Source organism: Protobothrops mucrosquamatus, unplaced genomic scaffold (genome assembly GCF_001527695.2).
Source record: "Protobothrops mucrosquamatus isolate PMUCROS unplaced genomic scaffold, P.Mucros_1.0 scaffold462, whole genome shotgun sequence".
In the NCBI taxonomy this organism is placed as follows: Eukaryota; Metazoa; Chordata; class Lepidosauria; order Squamata; family Viperidae; genus Protobothrops; species Protobothrops mucrosquamatus.
This window is the reverse complement of record NW_015386783.1, coordinates 634,813-651,900: the sequence shown is the minus strand read 5'-3', so window position 1 is coordinate 651,900 and position 17,088 is coordinate 634,813. Positions and strand designations below refer to the sequence as shown.

Sequence of the window (17,088 nt, the reverse complement as noted above, 5' to 3'; positions counted from 1 at the left end):
CCAGTGATATTTGTTTCCTGAAAAGAGGAATAAGTGGCTACATTAAGCTTACATTTTAAAATACATTATTAAAATATAAAGTTTTGTGCCTTAAAATCTTGCCTGAATTTTTTTCCCAAGCCACGTTTTGCAGGCCTCAGAGCGCAGTTTTAAAAAAACTGCTCTCCAATTGCAAAGGATGTTCTTATTATTTTTTTACAGTAGACTATAATTAGAAGAAAATGTACTGTTATAATAAAGGATATAAACTACCATTTCTAATACAGAAGCAGACACAGTAGTTATTTTATTAATTTATTTGTTAAGCAGTATTAATTGATAGTATCTGAAAGGCACACATTCTGATAACGATATTCCTTGAGAGGGAAATAGGAGAAAAATAACATATCCAAAATGGTGAGTGCTGCTATTCAGCATGCCTTTCTCCAGTGGCGAAGAAAGGATCATTTAGCTTGCTACTATATTTATTCTCTATCAAGAACTATATAAAAGAATTTAGTTTTTCTACTTGAGAGAGCACCGGTTTTAAATAAGTTTCCTTTGGCAGCAAAACTGTGTGTTACAGAAAGAAATGTCATGCAACCCCCCCCAACAATTATTTTTTTCTATCTTGGCTGGTTTGGTCCCCAAACAGAGAACATTTAGGATTTTAAAAGTAGCATTAATCAAACAAAGGATTGGGTTCCAAATGTGATTTCATTTATTTCCATTTTGATGCAAAACCAAAGCTTTCACTACAGCACAGAGACCAGTTTTACAAAAGGTCATGAAATGTCGGACATGCACGATGTGATGAAGTCACACAGAAGGATGGGAAGTGGGAGAATCTTCCTTTAACCAGAGGCTATGCTGTCTTCCAAGGAACACTTTTAAAATAACTGAAGAACTGAACTGAAATGTAGCATTACAACTTCCATGTAACATTACAACCATTACAACTTCCATGCATTCCTTCAAGTATTGCCCTTCATTAGGTTGCACTCTCCAGACTTCAGTGTTGGGGGGTTACAACAATTCTTTGGAAGAATATCAAGTTCACGCTTTTTGAAGTTTCACAGAAGAGTTTAAGGCCAGAACATGTGGGGTTTTATTTTCTCCTTCATCTTCCAAATAAAGATCTAATACTTCATCAATACCTACATTAAGCTTCCAGCTCAAATCCCAGACCGATTTTATGGCCGCCGGTGCTGAAATTCTTGCCATCAATCAAAGTTGAGAGAGTCAACTTCACACCTGGTAGAAACATGTCATTGTTAGAGAATATAGCAGAATAAAGAATAAGAAAAAAAATGACAGGCAGGAGAAGCCATGGCTGGGAAAACAAGCATAAAATGGCAGGTCTCAGATTTCAAATTTTTGTCAAACTATCCATTTGCTCATTCACATGAGAAATCTCCAGATTAGCTTTGTTTAATCTAGTTCCCGTCCCTTCATTTGCCCTTCAGTTCTTAGGACAGGATTCTCTCTTGGCATGGTTGTTAGAACATGTACTGTTCTTTGCCAGATTCATATACTCCACCCTTGTGATCCACATGGAATCCCACTGAGCTATTCTGAATTTCAGCTGACATTGCCTGCATACTTCCAAGCCAATGGTCAGAATCACAAGAAGCTTTGTACAACTATGGTATTATTAAAATGAAAAGTTGAGCACTCAGGAAAGCAAATCATTAACATACCAGGCCGGAGAGTCTGAGTGTAACCAAGTCCAATGAGGCTGGCATTATTCACTTTGGCCTAAAAGGAAATAAAGTGTAGCACATATACACCTAAAGAAGGATCCTATTCGTAAATACGTATATAAAACTTCGACTTAAAAAACTCTTAATCTCGATCGTTGAATGTCTAGTCCTTTTCGATCATTGTTAACAGGCATTTTTTCAAAACGACACGTTCCTAAGAGGAAACCACTGGAACCTGTTTTCTTATCAAGGATGTTGGTATCTATATTTAGAACGGCAAGTACTGGGAAATACCCGAGGTGGGGTTTTTTTCAGTCTAGAAGCCATAAATTACTTGATTGCCCACATTTCATTGGTAAATAAATAGCTAAAGTTCTGTTAGAGGTTACTGATAATAAAATTGCATTTTTTTCACCCTACTCAAGTTCCCAGATCCTCTGAAGGCTGTCCATGAATCCCGGGTTAAGGTCCCCTCCTTTATACACTTAGCTTAAAGCTACCATCAGCAAATGATATATTCACACATGTTTTTGTAAGCTAGCAGTGTTCACTGAAACATACAAAACAGTTCCAAAAGAACAACTCATGAGTGATAAAAGGGAAAGTTTAATACTACAGTGTTTCCCATCATGGAAATAAACTAATTAAAGATGTTCTGTGTTCTATATTCTAAACTCAGAAGTAGCAAAACCAGGGGCAACACATTCAGAGGGGAGGTTCAGAAATCCCGCTAAACGATGGTTTAGTGAGATGCGAATAGTCCGTGCTTCCCCTCAGTTCTGCTGTTCAATGTTCTGTCATCCGAACTTGGCAACAGCTAGCAAGCCAACCTCAAATCACAGTTCCTGAAGCTGGCCAAACTGAAATTAACCACAGCTTCTATGGCGGATTCAGAAAAATCATTAACCCACAAGGAGTTTCCAAACTTCTAAGTAAATAGGAGGAAAAGAGAAGGGAGAGAAAAAGAGAATACACAACAGACATCCAAATGACTCCATTAACCAACACATAGTTATAATATTCTAGAAAACTGGCAAAATTCTTACCGAGACAGAGGCTTTATCATCCAGCTGATATTTGCTGGCAATGCCAAACCGAGTGTTATTACTACCAGCAGTCCAAGCAAGACTTACAGCTGTTTCAACCTTGTCATTCACCTTCTGGTAGATTGAACCACCAAATTCAGTGCCATCATTCCTGTTGGTAACAAATCATAAGAAATTCCACTTCTGCCCCTACTTAAAATAATTCTGCCTCAATTCAAGCCCCCTCCCACCCCACCTGTTATTTCCCCCGTTGTCCTTCGGTCTGATAAGTCTGATAAGAAATCGAATAATCTAATTGAGTAATTTCCCTCTGGATCTGGCATTCTTTTAATGTATCCAACCCTTTAGAGTGAGGTGATGTACAAAGATTCCTCAAGAAGAGTTGGAACTGAAAAGGCTGCAAAAATACCTCAATGGATTTCTCCCGGCTGTATCAGGAGATGGAGCGAGCATGTATAAAGTTAAAAATCACTTAATCCAAAAAATCCGAAGTCCAACTAACATGTTTTATTCAAAGACCTGAGCTTTCATCAGATCCTACCAAATTCCTTATTTTATTTTATTTTATTTTTTGCCACAGCCTTCTTCCTACAATGTTTGTATAAATCACAGTGTAGATACAGGGAAGAAGAACTGGGCAGAAATATAAATAAGAAGTCCAAATTCTTCAGGATGGACATTACTACAACCAGCCAATCAGCTGTGTCTGCACTCTCTGACACGGTCAGCTATTCTCAAAATGTCGGGCCTTTTTCAAATTACAAAATAAAAAGCTAATAGCTGCCACTCTACCAAAATCTCAACTGATAGACAATTAGAAAAGGGATCTGTTTTAGGTACAGCCAGACTTTATTTTGTCTGAAGTCTGCGTTCCCCACCACTTCCAAGGACAGAGATCTGTTCAACTGTAACATTTATCTCATTCACACACACACAAACACGTTCAGCCCCCTCCCCCTCCTTTCCAATCAGTACTTACACATTTGTATGCAGCTGGAAATCTGCTGCCTTGTAGCCCAAGGCAAAATTATTCTGTGAAAGTTTGGATTTGGCTGTGTCAAAAGCCATCTGATAGCCAGCAAGCCAACCATCGTAGCCCAAAACAGCCCAGCCATGAATGGTTGGTCCTGAGAGATCGATGTCAACATTACAACCTAAATTTATATATTCTCGTTTATAAGATGTCTTCAACTTCCCACTTTTCTTCCTGGCAAAGGAGAGGTTAAGAAGAAGAAGAAGAGAAAATGGAGTCAGGCTGTCTCGCATATAGCACACTCTATGTTTCATTGACATTTCCTATTAAATTTGAAGGATCAAAGCTCGGCCAACCCAATGTTACGAAAACAGTCGGCAACACTTAGAAGGCATCTATGGGACCCCCAAACTGTATTTTATTGACATGTTAAAGACATGTTACATACACATAGGAGAACATCTAATATCTCCTACAGCTTGGTAATTTTCCAAAAGCATCTGGGGTCCCAGGAGAGGGATTTAAACTCATGGATTTAGGAAAGTTGCCTGGATGTTACACCACATCCTATAGGGAAGGGATGCAATGAAAGAGATCTTTTAGAGGAATACTTACCCTGTATTTGGTACAAACATGGTTTCCAGACTCAACTTCATCCCCTCAGCCAGCTGGAGTGGAAAAAAGGAAATGAATACATTGGTTCTTTCTTCCCACAATTTGGTTACATTTTTGTCCTGTTTTAGGATCCTCTACTTAACATTTCTTGTTCTCTCAGTAAATCACAGTAGAATTGCAACACAAAGAAGTGAAATAACACCTGCAATGTGTTTTGGTTTTACAGACAAGGCACATTTACCATTATAGCATGAAGCTCAATTGTTTGAAATTGAAAAATTGCCTTTCAAACACCAAATAGTATCCAAGCAGCATTGTCGTGTACTTATATTGAATTATACTTCTTCAATTGCTAGAAATTTAACTGTGAATCAAAAGAATGGATAACATCTTAAAATCTCCCCAAAACTGGGACTTGTGGAATTTAGAACAGTTTCACTATTTTCTCAGATTTTCACTCAGAACTCCTCTTCCTAACCTTTAGATACTAGGAAAAAATCCACCCGATGCTCATCCTCAGATTTTAATTCTCCAGGGATTTTCACAGATCGGGTGCTACCCATGCTCATTTGTTATTTATTTACTAATCAAATATATACCCTGCTGCAATCACAGCAGCTTACAAAATAGGAAAATACACTAACAGTATAAAAACGTAGCATAATGTTACGTGGTTATCTTTAATTTTGTACAAATTAATATGAAGATCTGATCTAGGAAAAATATGGGAGAAAACGATTTTAAAAAAATATTTCTTCTACAATACACAAAATCTATTTTTATTCTGGACTGTGCATAGAATAAATTAAGTGCAATTAATCGTATTGATCGTATTGATTTCTCCCAATACAAGGAGTGCCTTAGCCTAGGTTCCCCATTCTTACCTTATCTTCCATGGTGAGTTCTGTGCCTAAGGTGTTGTCAGTGTTCCATTTCTGAGTGAAGGTAAGTCCATAATCCTTAAACTTATACTTAGTCTCAAGGTTGCCTGAGGCTTTGCCTGTGTCTGTGTTGGAAGAGCCACTAGTAGTAAATTCCTGTAAATAAATTACATTTTTCTTAAGTTGCAAATATTTGGGGGTTAGCAAGCAATGTTGATACATTCAAGCTCCATCTAACAGAATAACAGAATTGGAAGGGACCTTGAAGTTCACCCTGCTCAGGCAGGAAACCCTATACCAGGGATAGGCAACCTTGGCTCTTTTATGACTTGTGGACTTCAACTCCCAGAGTTGAAGTCTGGGAGTTGAAGTCCACGAGTCATAAAAGAGCCAAGGTTGCCTACCCATGCCCTATACCATTTCAGACAACAGGGATGTCCAACCTTGGCAACTTTAAGACTTGTGATTTTAACGCTCAGAATTCCCCAACCAGCCATGTTGGCTGGGGAATTCTAGGAGTTGGAAGTCCACCAATCTTAAAGTTGCCAAGGTTGGACACCCCGGTCTACAACATGATCCGTACTTCCTGTGCAGTATTATAAATATAATCTATACTGAATTTCAGGACCTTATCAAGATATATTTCTCCTGTCTGAGGTCTTATAATTCAGCGTGTGCCATGACACCGATAAAATTATACCTTTCCATACTACTATTAATCTATTACTATTAATAGTCTATTGATTCAGCAAGTTTTTCCTGATTCTTTTCATTCTGGAGCCTTTGATTTAAGTTTCAAAACTCCCACGCAAGAAATTCAGTGTTCATTTCGCTCTGTACCTTCCCTAGTAGCCTGCTCTTTGGAAGAACAAATGAGAGGGTATCAGAAAACGATAAATATTCTCTATACATTTCTGGCAAGTGCCCTACTCCTTGTTTCAGTCAGGCCCCACAGGCAGTCCTCAACAGAGGGGAACAGAAAAAATGCTGCCCATCCCTACCTTAATAAAACAGAATGTACTTAAAACTATCATACATTAGATCATGTAATGATATTTTTAAATCAAAGATGAGACAGAAGAAATAAATCCCATTATTCCAGATTCATATAAAGTGTTGCAAAGATGTAGAGGGTGGTCAGCCCTTCTGGTAGTTGGCCAATGCCACATAGAGCTACTGGGAGAACCAGACAAATTTCAAAAACTGAACTCCCCACTAGAAATTCCACATTGTGGTAAAGATGCCCCCCCCCCAAAAAAAAAACCTCTGCCAGAAAGTATACAACATTTACAATCAATCTGATCAGGGTTTAGGCCCTTAGACTGCTTTTAATAATCAAGCCCAATTCTAAAATTCATGAGAATTTCTAAGCAAGTGAAGAATTTACACCGGGTTGGGGAATGGTGCAAAGTTTGATGCGATAAAATATGGGTGAATATTTTATGCCAAGCTCTCATTCTTTGGACGGTTTCAATATAAATGGTTCTTCTTAATAATGCAACACTTAGAGCCTGTTTATCACATTTTTTTTAACCCTCGGAATGGCTTAGAGACAGACTGGGTCACAGTCTAAATAAATAAACCTTAACAAAAAGCATATAGAAGAGAATATAGTGTAGTCTTACCAGCTAATTACACATCCAAAAAGTGTAGCATGCAAAAAGGGGGAAAAATTAAATTAGCACTGTTAATCCATCAGTAAAAATTGATTAATCCTACATATTACCATTTATACCTGGATTTCCAATTATATCAATCATATTATATATTCCTTCAATTATTTATCCCTCTTACTATAATTACTCCAAGCATAGTGGATAAATGCACAATAAAATTGCCATCAATCAAAATCTTTCTTTGCAGGTTACTATAGCCACACTCCAAAATATTAAGGTCTGAAAAAGTTGTCACAAAACACGGATAGGGAGGTAAAATTTGGGGATTCTAAAAAGGAATATTTGTTTGTGCTACTTCAGTATTACAGAGATTTTCCTGGATGTTTCACGAAAGCCTTTTGTTACGGAAATTATTTAATAAGGTCACTGCTTACCACTCCGCTGGAAGACTTGGTCTTCAAATCTAACTTGACCATTCCAAACCCTAAAATTAAAATACATAGCAGAATAGATGATGTGATAAACAGCATATATTTGTCTGAAATAGTTACAGACAAATGCAATGTGACCATGTCACTTAACAACAGCAATTCCAGTTATTTGCCTGATCCTGTCATGCTCTTCTGAAGTTCTTACCATGCTCAGGACAAATCTAGAGGTTTATCTGTCCCCACAGAAACACTAGGAATGAGTAAGTTCCCATTTTCAGAATTTATTAAAACGGAAGGGAAGTTGGATGTAAATGCTTATAGTAAAAGCTGATATAATTAAGCAAACTGATTTATTAATAATTGTAGATTTTTGCCTCAAAATTATGACATCTGGAAAAAAAATCAAGATTATTTATTAATCACGGACCTCTGCTATCCATTCTCTTTATGTCGCACAATTACCAAAGTCTAGAAAAATACATTTTTATCGTGCTTGGGTTCTGGGCACTGCAAAAAATCTTGCAAATGTAATGCTATCCAAAGTTTAAAAAAACCCAATGTTTTTTTAAGTCATCTGAAAAGAAGATTTCCCTAAGAGATAAGTAGTACCAGAATATAATTTTTTCTAGACAGTCAGTCTAATAAGGCTAAGATGAAAAGAACAAAATTGGGTTTGTGGGCATTACATTACTCACCATATCCTTTGTTGAATACATCCCTAGCAGATTTCCCCAGGTCACAATAAGCTGGTGGAATATTCATAGGGTCTACAAGAAGCAAGATTACAATAGATTTAGAAATAACTCAAGCATACACATGGACACAACTTCAGTAGTGGTTCACATCTCTTTATATATCGCAAGTGATGAAGTCCTGACGGTCTATTCACAAACCTTCAGGGATACAGGGCTTGTGAAAAATGCTGTATGTTGAAAAACACAACACCCAACAATTGAATTAGACTCCAGCAATACATTTCCTCCAAGGCCCTCCTCCCTTTTATATCCTTCAAGAATTTTCCATTCCTGCCCATCCTTCACATATTTCGATCCCAACTTTCTTGACTCCTCCGTAAGAAATTTCCAGGCCTGTGGGAAGCTAGAAGTTGCAAAGAGAGTTGCAAAGAGAGGATATTTTATTTCTTTGAGAGGAAACGCTGCTTTATTCCTACTTTATGTTTAGACACTGGGACCTGTCTCTTTATATTAATAAATTAGTGATAAATTGGTTGCCGACTTTGTAATGTGAATCTCTTGCCTTGTTTTTCCATTCACAAAACTGAAATGCTATTCACTAACAACCTTGCCTTTATTAAGTATGTTTTCGTGCTTCTCCAAAAGTTTAATAGTTTTTTTTCTGAAATTTGATCAACAAGAATTTTAGTCTTGCCAGAATCGGTTTCTAATATGGCCCCACAGAAGACAAACAAAAACTCCTTGCAAATGTTCAACAAAAGGCAAGACCAAACAGTAACTTTCTTATTAACACCATCTCAGGACTCTTGGTTTCTAATTATTTACATTAAAACATTTGAACGTCTGTAAGAATATGCATATTTATGTAGACATTTATAGAGAGCGAGCGAGAAAGAGATCTACCTGAGACTCTAGGGGGACAGGCGAACATGGTTGCAGACTCTGTATTTCACAGTTGAGCTCCTAAATCATTTACTTCTCACTGTGAATCTACAGAAGGACTCTCCTCTTTTAAGTATACCTGTCAAGTATGGAAGAGAGGAAAAAAGTGTTATCATCAGAATATAATAACTGGCACTTGCGAGAGACTGCAATATATATTTTTTACTCAAACATAATCCAAGCTTAACTTTTTTAAAAAACAAATGTACTGTATGTACATTTAATATTCTTAAAATTCTGAACCTCTAATCCCAAATTTAATTCCTTTGATGTACAGTTAGAATACTTTTCTAATAAAGGGGATCTAATGCAGCATTATATTTAATACCAGGGAAATTCAGATTTGAGCTTTATTAGACCACAATATTCCAGTGTGATTCTAAATCAGTTTCCATTTCTCAGTCTAAACATATTTCACACAATTCTTTTGGCGTCCGTATCTTTTCAAGTCCCAATAAGTTAAAAGGATTTCTTGGTGAATAGTTTTGATTAACCTCAACATAATTTGAGTATGCCGGCGACATACTATTTCAAAATATTATTTTCAGTGACACCAACTTCTATGAGAATGAGAATCAGCATATTGTTAAGTGCTAGATGTACTTTCTCATACTATACCATTATTTGTTGACTAGGTATTCCAGTTTCTCTGAAAAATGCATATTTACCTTTGGTATATGAATTCAAATCTACATTCCTTCTATCTTAAAAGATTCTGGATGTGAAAAGTGACAAACACTACTGGCTTTATCCCAAACAAAATTCCAAAGAGTAAGTAAGCACTCCTCCAAATATGTAGGAAGTCATCATGGACAATATGTATGGAGAGCAGTGTCATGCAAAATATAATATTTATTTTTTAATCAAATGTATATGACCACTTATCTCACCCAAAGTGACTCTGAGTAGCATACAATAAAGCCAATGATTTACACATATTATAAAATCGATTAAAACAATTACATTATTATTAAAACCAAGTTTGAATCAGAATGTTACATGTCGTGCGGTCTCCCTGCTGTCAAGGCATCCCCAGGCCTGATGAAAAAAACCATGTTCTGAGAGCTGGACCAGACTATCTAAAGGGACATTCCAAGTGTTCCGATAATAGTGTGACCTTGATGGGTTCCACTTCTGGAACACCTAGGCGGATCTAGTTTGAAGTCAGACCATTACTGGACACTTGGAATGGGCTTGTTTTGATGTTGTAACAATCGGTTCCAGAGTCAGAACTGTGTGATAGAAAATTCTGGCATATTTCTAAGCATGAGATTGTGTGTATTTGAGGGATGCGCCTGTACAAGAAAGCACTCCAATGTCAGGGGGTTCTAAAATGTATCACAGGTGCATGCTTCCACCAGAATATACTTTCCATCTAAATGCTGGCAAAATGGATAGTACTGGGACATATCTTGAGCAGAAAAAATAAAAAGTCACACTCGTTTTAATACATTTGTTGAGAACTTGTAAGGAAAGAAATCTGCTATTTTGGGCTGCCCATCAGAAAGACTATGGATAGGATACAACTCTGAATAAGCTTCCATACAGAATGTAATGAGAGGTGATAAGCGAAGAATAGATAGCTCAGCAAAAGCAGCACACTCGCAATTTAGTAATCCCATCTGTTCCTAACCTTACCGTTGACTAGTCTCTGCAAGTTAATGATTCCCCAAACTTGCAGACCTGTTTAAAAAAACGGAGATTCAGACTAAGCCTTACTATTCTTCGCATTAATTCCTGTCACAATGATTGTTCCAAAATATACATCATTCAGCAAAAGTACATACAAATGTTCTTCTACTTTTCTTTGTATCTATGACATGCACACCTTCTGCTATCTAGTTCTTATAATCCTTTTTCAGTTCTGTCCTCGTTCATACCAACTGCTGCTTAGATAAAGTACTTTACTATATATATAAAAAAAGACGGGACCAAGAGTATCTAATTTATCCAAGTTACACTGTTTGTCTCATTCATGAAGTTTTTGCAAAGGGCATTTCAAATAATAGCCCACTCCATTTTTCCCCCCTGCATGTGCTTACTTTGTCTGAATAGCTTCTACTCAGATTGCTAGTAGGGAAAAACATGAACTTTGTGTAAGAAAGCAAAATTCATTTTTGCACTGATGCTGTGCTCAAATGAAACTATACCATGTAGTTCAGTCTTACCAGATGTTGGTTCATGGTATGAACTACAAGATCAGCACCTTACTGATTTTCAAAAGCAGTGCCTGCAACAAGCTTAGTTTCTGTGAATAACAACATTGTAAGGTGAGCTCAGTATGAAGTGCTCTTTCAGACTGCTACTGCAGCACAGTATTTCCATAAGGGGGTACCAAAAACCTCAAATAAAAGCCCTTACAAAATTAATATCTGGTATTAATATGTACCTAGTTAAGTTGATGCATGGTAATCCAGTCAACTGCAAGCTGTAACTATTAGGAACTTTTAAACTAAGTTGTTTCAACTCATCATTCAATTGTTTTGAAAGTAAACACTGGAAGTGAGTTACTTCCTATTTTAGCCTTAGGATAAAAGAATCTGCTTCCTTGAGGCACCAGTAAATTCCCTTTTGAATTGATATAACATGTATGAGGGCAGTTTTAGCCCAATCTTCCTATAATGTACTATAAATAAATCACTTTAATAACCTAGTTCAGGGGTGTCAAACTGCCCATGCATCATTGGTGAAACCGCGCCCACCCCATTACCGGCAATGGCAAAAAAGTCGCAATATCTCGCGACATGTCACATGACGTTGTGAGTTTGACACCCCTGACCTAAATGAACCACAAAGTAGCATAATCAAACAGGTGAATTTACACAACAGGTTAAGTACAAAAATGCAAACAAAGGTAAATTCAATTGAGTTTATTAGAACAATGTTTTTCAGCTCTGGCAACTTTAAGATGGATTTCAACTCTCAGAATTCCCTAGCCAGCAAAATAAATATGCATATATATGATTTATGTTCACAAGACTCTGAAAATTAACAAGAATTTGTGTAGGTATTCCTAGATACAACCCATCTGCTGATTCATAATAGCTCAGGTATTAAAGCTGAATCACTCTATGTACATGGTACAATATATGTATCATCAAATACTGTCTCATATATGATTTAATAGAAGCCTTAGATTAGAATATATTGCAAGAGGTGAACTAGACAAAGGACAAGAACACTTTTTTGAATATGTTGGGAACACAATTTCCCATCTTTTAGCCAAGTTTTAAGTTTGTTTTCAAAAGATGTATTAGAATACCAAGGTAGCCAGTATTTTCAAACATTTTTTCATTGGTGGATTGTGACATCATTGCTGACTTCACAATACTTGTAATTCCCCATGTGACCTAATTAGGGATAAGGGAGAAGGCATTATTGTATGCTTTATTCAGGGGTGGCCTGCGGGCCGGATGCGTCACGTGCAGGCCATGCCCACCTCGCTCCGCAAAGGCAAAAACATTGCAATACGTCATGATAGTTCACGTGACGTGGTCGAGTTTGACACCCATGCTCTAATTCATTCTTCATTTTCAAATTTCAAAATATTTGACCAAACTGAGAATGACATAAGGTGATGGATAGAATGGGGAATACTTAGTTCTTGAGCTCCTGATAAAAAGGCAAAATATACATGTGATAAATAGCGAGATTTCTATTCAACCAAAAAGCTCTTTATGGCCTAAACCTTGTAAGCCTTCAAGATTTTAAAATGTGGCTTTGACCCCCACCCCCTTAAACTAAAATGATGGATGAGACACTCTTATGGGAGTACATAATTGAAGAGTCCCGGTTGTATGTTGCTTATATGGATTTCTGGATTTATGTTCTTGATATCGTATGGCTATTTTTTTTGCAATACAGTATTTTTGGGGGGATTTTATTTAATGTATGCCATCAGAGTCATGAATCCATTTGGGTCGCTTTATAAATATTACGAATACATGCCACTCAAACCTATTTTGAAGGATGTCATTCCAATATTATTTATACCACCTTCCCACTAAGTCCTATCATCCTCTTTAAAAATGACCATAAACTAGTTTACATAAGCATGCTGGTCACCTGCTGCTTGGAGCAGACATTCTTCAAATGTTTTTATCTTACCATATCTGTCTGAAAGTTCAGATGAAAAAATAAACCAAACCCATTCGCCCAATAGTCATGCTAGTTGAGGTCAGGGTAGTAGCCCAATCTACTAGCCCAGATGGCATCAAGTTGGGAAATTCTACATTTAACCGAGTTAGATGGACAGACATCTGGCCTAATTTAAGACAGCTTAAATTCTATATTTTAAAACTTAAGAGGCAATCGATAGCCTTTCCATAGTTGTATTTATGATATTCTGCTACCTTACCTTTCTTGCCAAGAAGCCAAGTCACTATTATTGGTCCCTCCAATGTTGATCTGTAGAGCCACCCTTGTCAGAAAGGCTAGGTTCAAAAACACTTTCTGCAGGTTGCTCAGTGGGTCTCTTTGCTACGCAAGGGACTGAACCTCAATCTAGTCTCTCCGATTATGATCAGTTTCATTGTCAGCCCAAGCCTCTCCAATTCTAATCCAATATTATAACCAATCCTTTCCCAGACATGTCAGAACGGCAATTCCTGAAGAACTGGCTTTGGAACCTACCCATCTTGCACAGAGATGACTGTGCTCCCTCCCTGCTGCCCCTCCATGGCAGCCTTAGGCCCTCAACATACTCAAAACCAAACCCCCCCCAGGTTAATAAACCAAAATGGCTTAGGAGCCACCTACCAAGCCACAGTAAACAATGCCCATTGTGACTTCATGGGATGCACCAGCCTCCACCCCAGCCCTCAAGGTGAGGTGTCAGGTGTTGAAGTTTTGGCTCAGCAATCATGCTTGGACTGACTGATTGAACTGCACCCCGCTTTTCTTTACAAATGTATCTAAAACAGACCTTCCTACCACGCTTTGTTTCATTCATTTATATCCCGCTTTTTATTATTTTTTTTACAAATAGGGTTGCCAGGTGTCCACTATTTGAGCGGACAGTCCGCTTTTCTCACATGATGTTCCCTATTTTTTTCCCACAAAATAGTGGACATTTTTTTTTTATTCAAAAGCTTTAGGATGAAATGGTACGTAATCTCAAGCTGTACAGTCTACTTTTTTTTTTACTACTTAACCCCCCCCCCGTCTGCTATTTTTTGGAAGCAGACCTGGCAACCCTATTTACAAAGAGCTCAAGGGGGGCGAACCCGTATCCCACGCAGCTTCTTCCTCCTCCTCCTCCTCCTCCTCCTCCCTGTTGCCCACCGTTCAGGGCTGGCGGCTCAGCCAGCATCCACCCCACCACTGGACAAACTGGGGAGGCTCAGTGGGAGCTCCAGTTCCACGACCTGCAGAGGCACCAGGTGCCCGCAGCCTTCAGCACGTGGAGGAGGGGGGGAGGGGCGCCTGCTAAGGGGCGCCTAATGTCTCCCCGATTTGGACCCCAGAAACGCCCCCCCCCGCCTCGCCCCCCCCACAACCGCTCCCACTTGGCCAAGAGGAAGATAACCGAGATGAATAATTGCCACAAGAGAGGAGTTCCCCCCCCTCACACACACACACACCCACACCCACCCCAGAGCCCTCAGCCCCATCGAGGCCTTCGCCTCCCCTCCGGGTTCCACAGCCTCGGGCTGCCGCCCCTGTGAGGGGGAGATGGGCGACGTCCTTCCCGCAAAGCCAAGGGGAGCCGGGCAACCGCCTCTCCCGCCCCCGCCGGCCCCCTCACCGGCCCACCGGCCGCACCTCAGACTGTTCCGCCGCCGCCGCCGCCGCCCGACCGTCCCTTCTTGTCAAGCTGAAGGTCTCCCCCCCCCGCTTCGTTTCCGCGCACCGCGCAGGCGTAACGCTCGAGGCCCGGCTTTGGCCACGCCCTTCGCCGAACACGGCCTCAGGGCGCAGGCGCATCGATCTTAACTAGCGCCGTCGGTCTCGCGCGGGTTCTGCGCAGCCTTTTTTTTTTTTTTTAACCGCGCCTGCGCACTGGGTCTACGGTTTCGACTTCAAATGGAGCGTTTCCTCCGCTTGTTTTAATGGGCGCGGGGGGGGGGGGCGTGGAGAAAAAAAATGGCAATTTCGCGGGCGCGTCGGATTTATTTCACAATAATTGCTTGGAGGTTGCAGCTTCACTTCCAAATCAGAAAGGGCGTTAAGAACAAAAAAAAACCGTTTCAGCAAGGAATATTGGAACATTCCGAATCATGTCACTGTCCTCTGATAAGTACACTAATTAAATAAATCTTGCAATTAATCGTGACACCGGCAACTTAAATGGTAAGATTTATTTGCATTGAATTTTGCACTCAAGTCTCCTGAAGTTAGGATGCTGGCCCTGCGCAGGAGAAACCAAATGGAGGGGAATGGCACACAATATATAAAACCTCTCGCTCTCCGGCGTTATAAGGGGCTTCGGCAGATCGATGGGCTTTGTAGTCACGAGGCCCGGCGCAGGAGGAATCTGGGGCCCCATTCCATCGGGACAAAAGTCACCCGAGTCGAGAAGGGGACATATCGGTCCCTCTTTAAGGAAGGGTGGACGGACGCTCCGCTTTGTCCGGGCATCCCGATTGTGGGGAGGCGTCCGGGCGCACCCCTGCCTTAATTTAGATCTAGCAAGTCCAGGCGCGGGGATCAACTGCCCGTTGTTGGTCGTTTATTGCGCTAAAACAGTGGTTCTCAACCTTTTTAATGCCGCGACCCCCAACCGGTCGTAAGTCGAGGACTACCCAATCTGTTGTAAGTCGAGGATTTTCCCTGCCCGGGAGCGCCGCGCATGCATGGTTCTGCCCCCTGCGCTGGCCGAGGCGTAGCTGGCAAGTTGAGGANCCCCCCCCCGCCTCGCCCCCCCCACAACCGCTCCCACTTGGCCAAGAGGAAGATAACCGAGATGAATAATTGCCACGAGAGAGGAGTTCCCCCCCCACACACACCCACACCCACCCCAGAGCCCTCAGCCCCATCGAGGCCTTCGCCTCCCCTCCGGGTTCCACAGCCTCGGGCTGCCCCTGTGAGGGGGAGATGGGCGACGTCCTTCCCGCAAAGCCAAGGGGAGCCGGGCAACCGCCTCTCCCGCCCCCGCCGGCCCCCTCACCGGCCCACCGGCCGCACCTCAGACTGTTCCGCCGCCGCCGCCCGACCGACCGTCCCTTCTTGTCAAGCTGAAGGTCTCCCCCCCCCGCTTCGTTTCCGCGCACCGCGCAGGCGTAACGCTCGAGGCCCGGCTTTGGCCACGCCCTTCGCCGAACACGGCCTCAGGGCGCAGGCGCATCGATCTTAACTAGCGCCGTCGGTCTCGCGCGGGTTCTGCGCAGCGTTTTTTTTTTACCGCGCCTGCGCACTGGGTCTACGGTTTCGACTTCAAATGGAGCGTTTCCTCCGCTTGTTTTAATGGGCGCGGGGGGGGGGGGGCGTGGAGAAAAAAATGGCAATTCCGCGGGCGGGTAGGATTATTTCACAATAATTGCTTGGAGGTTGCAGCTTCACTTCCAAATCAGAAAGGGCGTTAAGAGCAAAAAAAAAACAAAAAACAAAACGTTTCAGCAAGGAATATTGGAACATTCCGAATCATGTCACTGTCCTCTGATAAGTACACTAATTAAATAAATCTTGCAATTAATCGTGACACCGGCAACTGAAATGGTAAGATTTATTTGCATTGAATTTTGCACTCAAGTCTCCTGAAGTTGGGATGCTGGCCCTGCGCAGGAGAAACCAAATGGAGGGGAATGGCACACAATATATAAAACCTCTCGCTCTCCGGCGTTATAAGGGGCTTCGGCAGATCGATGGGCTTTGTAGTCACGAGGCCCGGCGCAGGAGGAATCTGGGGCCCCATTCCATCGGGACAAAAGTCACCCGAGTCGAGAAGGCGACATGTCGCTCCCTCTTTAAGGAAGGGTGGACGGACGCTCCGCTTTGTCCGGGCATCCCGATTGTGGGGAGGCGTCCGGGCGCACCCCTGCCTTAATTTAGATCTAGCAAGTCAAGGCGTGGGGATCAACTGCCCGTTGTTGGTCGTTTATTGCGCTAAAACAGTGGTTCTCAACCTTTTTAATGCCGCGACCCCCAACCGGTCGTAAGTCGAGGACTACCCAATCTGTTGTAAGTCGAGGATTTTCCCTGCCCGGGAGCGCCGCGCATGCATGGTTCTGCCCCCTGCGCTGGCCGAGGCGTAGCTGGCAAGTTGAGGA

General features: G+C 41.1%; 1 protein-coding gene across 3 annotated transcripts; it reads right to left on the bottom strand.

The window, feature by feature from the left end:
• Positions 1 to 297: 297 nt before the first annotated feature.
• VDAC3 (voltage dependent anion channel 3) lies at positions 298 to 16,100 on the bottom strand. 3 transcript variants are annotated; one of them, XM_015816510.1, is made up of 11 exons: positions 16,007 to 16,100; positions 8,843 to 8,960; positions 7,940 to 8,011; positions 7,248 to 7,297; positions 6,823 to 6,825; positions 5,201 to 5,353; positions 4,317 to 4,369; positions 3,708 to 3,935; positions 2,729 to 2,879; positions 1,680 to 1,737; positions 298 to 1,233 (listed from the first exon to the last, which is right to left on the bottom strand). In XM_015816510.1, exons 2-11 carry the CDS (start codon positions 8,868 to 8,870, stop codon positions 1,142 to 1,144), a joined length of 888 nt encoding a protein of 295 aa, XP_015671996.1. In that variant the 5' UTR covers positions 8,871 to 8,960; positions 16,007 to 16,100; the 3' UTR covers positions 298 to 1,141. The 3 variants fall into 3 exon arrangements, with proteins under 3 accessions (XP_015671996.1, XP_015671998.1, XP_015671999.1); XM_015816512.1 differs by lacking the exon at positions 16,007 to 16,100 and adding an exon at positions 10,520 to 10,541; XM_015816513.1 differs by lacking the exon at positions 6,823 to 6,825.
• Between the last annotated feature and the right edge of the window lie 988 nt (positions 16,101 to 17,088).

Bases quoted from the DNA above. Each gene is read 5' to 3' on its own strand.
- VDAC3 (XM_015816510.1), bottom strand. From the start codon at position 8,870: ATGTTCGCCTGTCCCCCTAGAGTCTCAG. The intron at 8,012-8,842 runs GTAGATCTCTTT...TGCTTCTTGTAG, and splicing joins CTGTCCCCCTAGAGTCTCAG to ACCCTATGAATATTCCACCA. The intron at 3,936-4,316 runs GTAAGTATTCCT...CTCCTTTGCCAG, and splicing joins ATGTTTGTACCAAATACAGG to GAAGAAAAGTGGGAAGTTGA.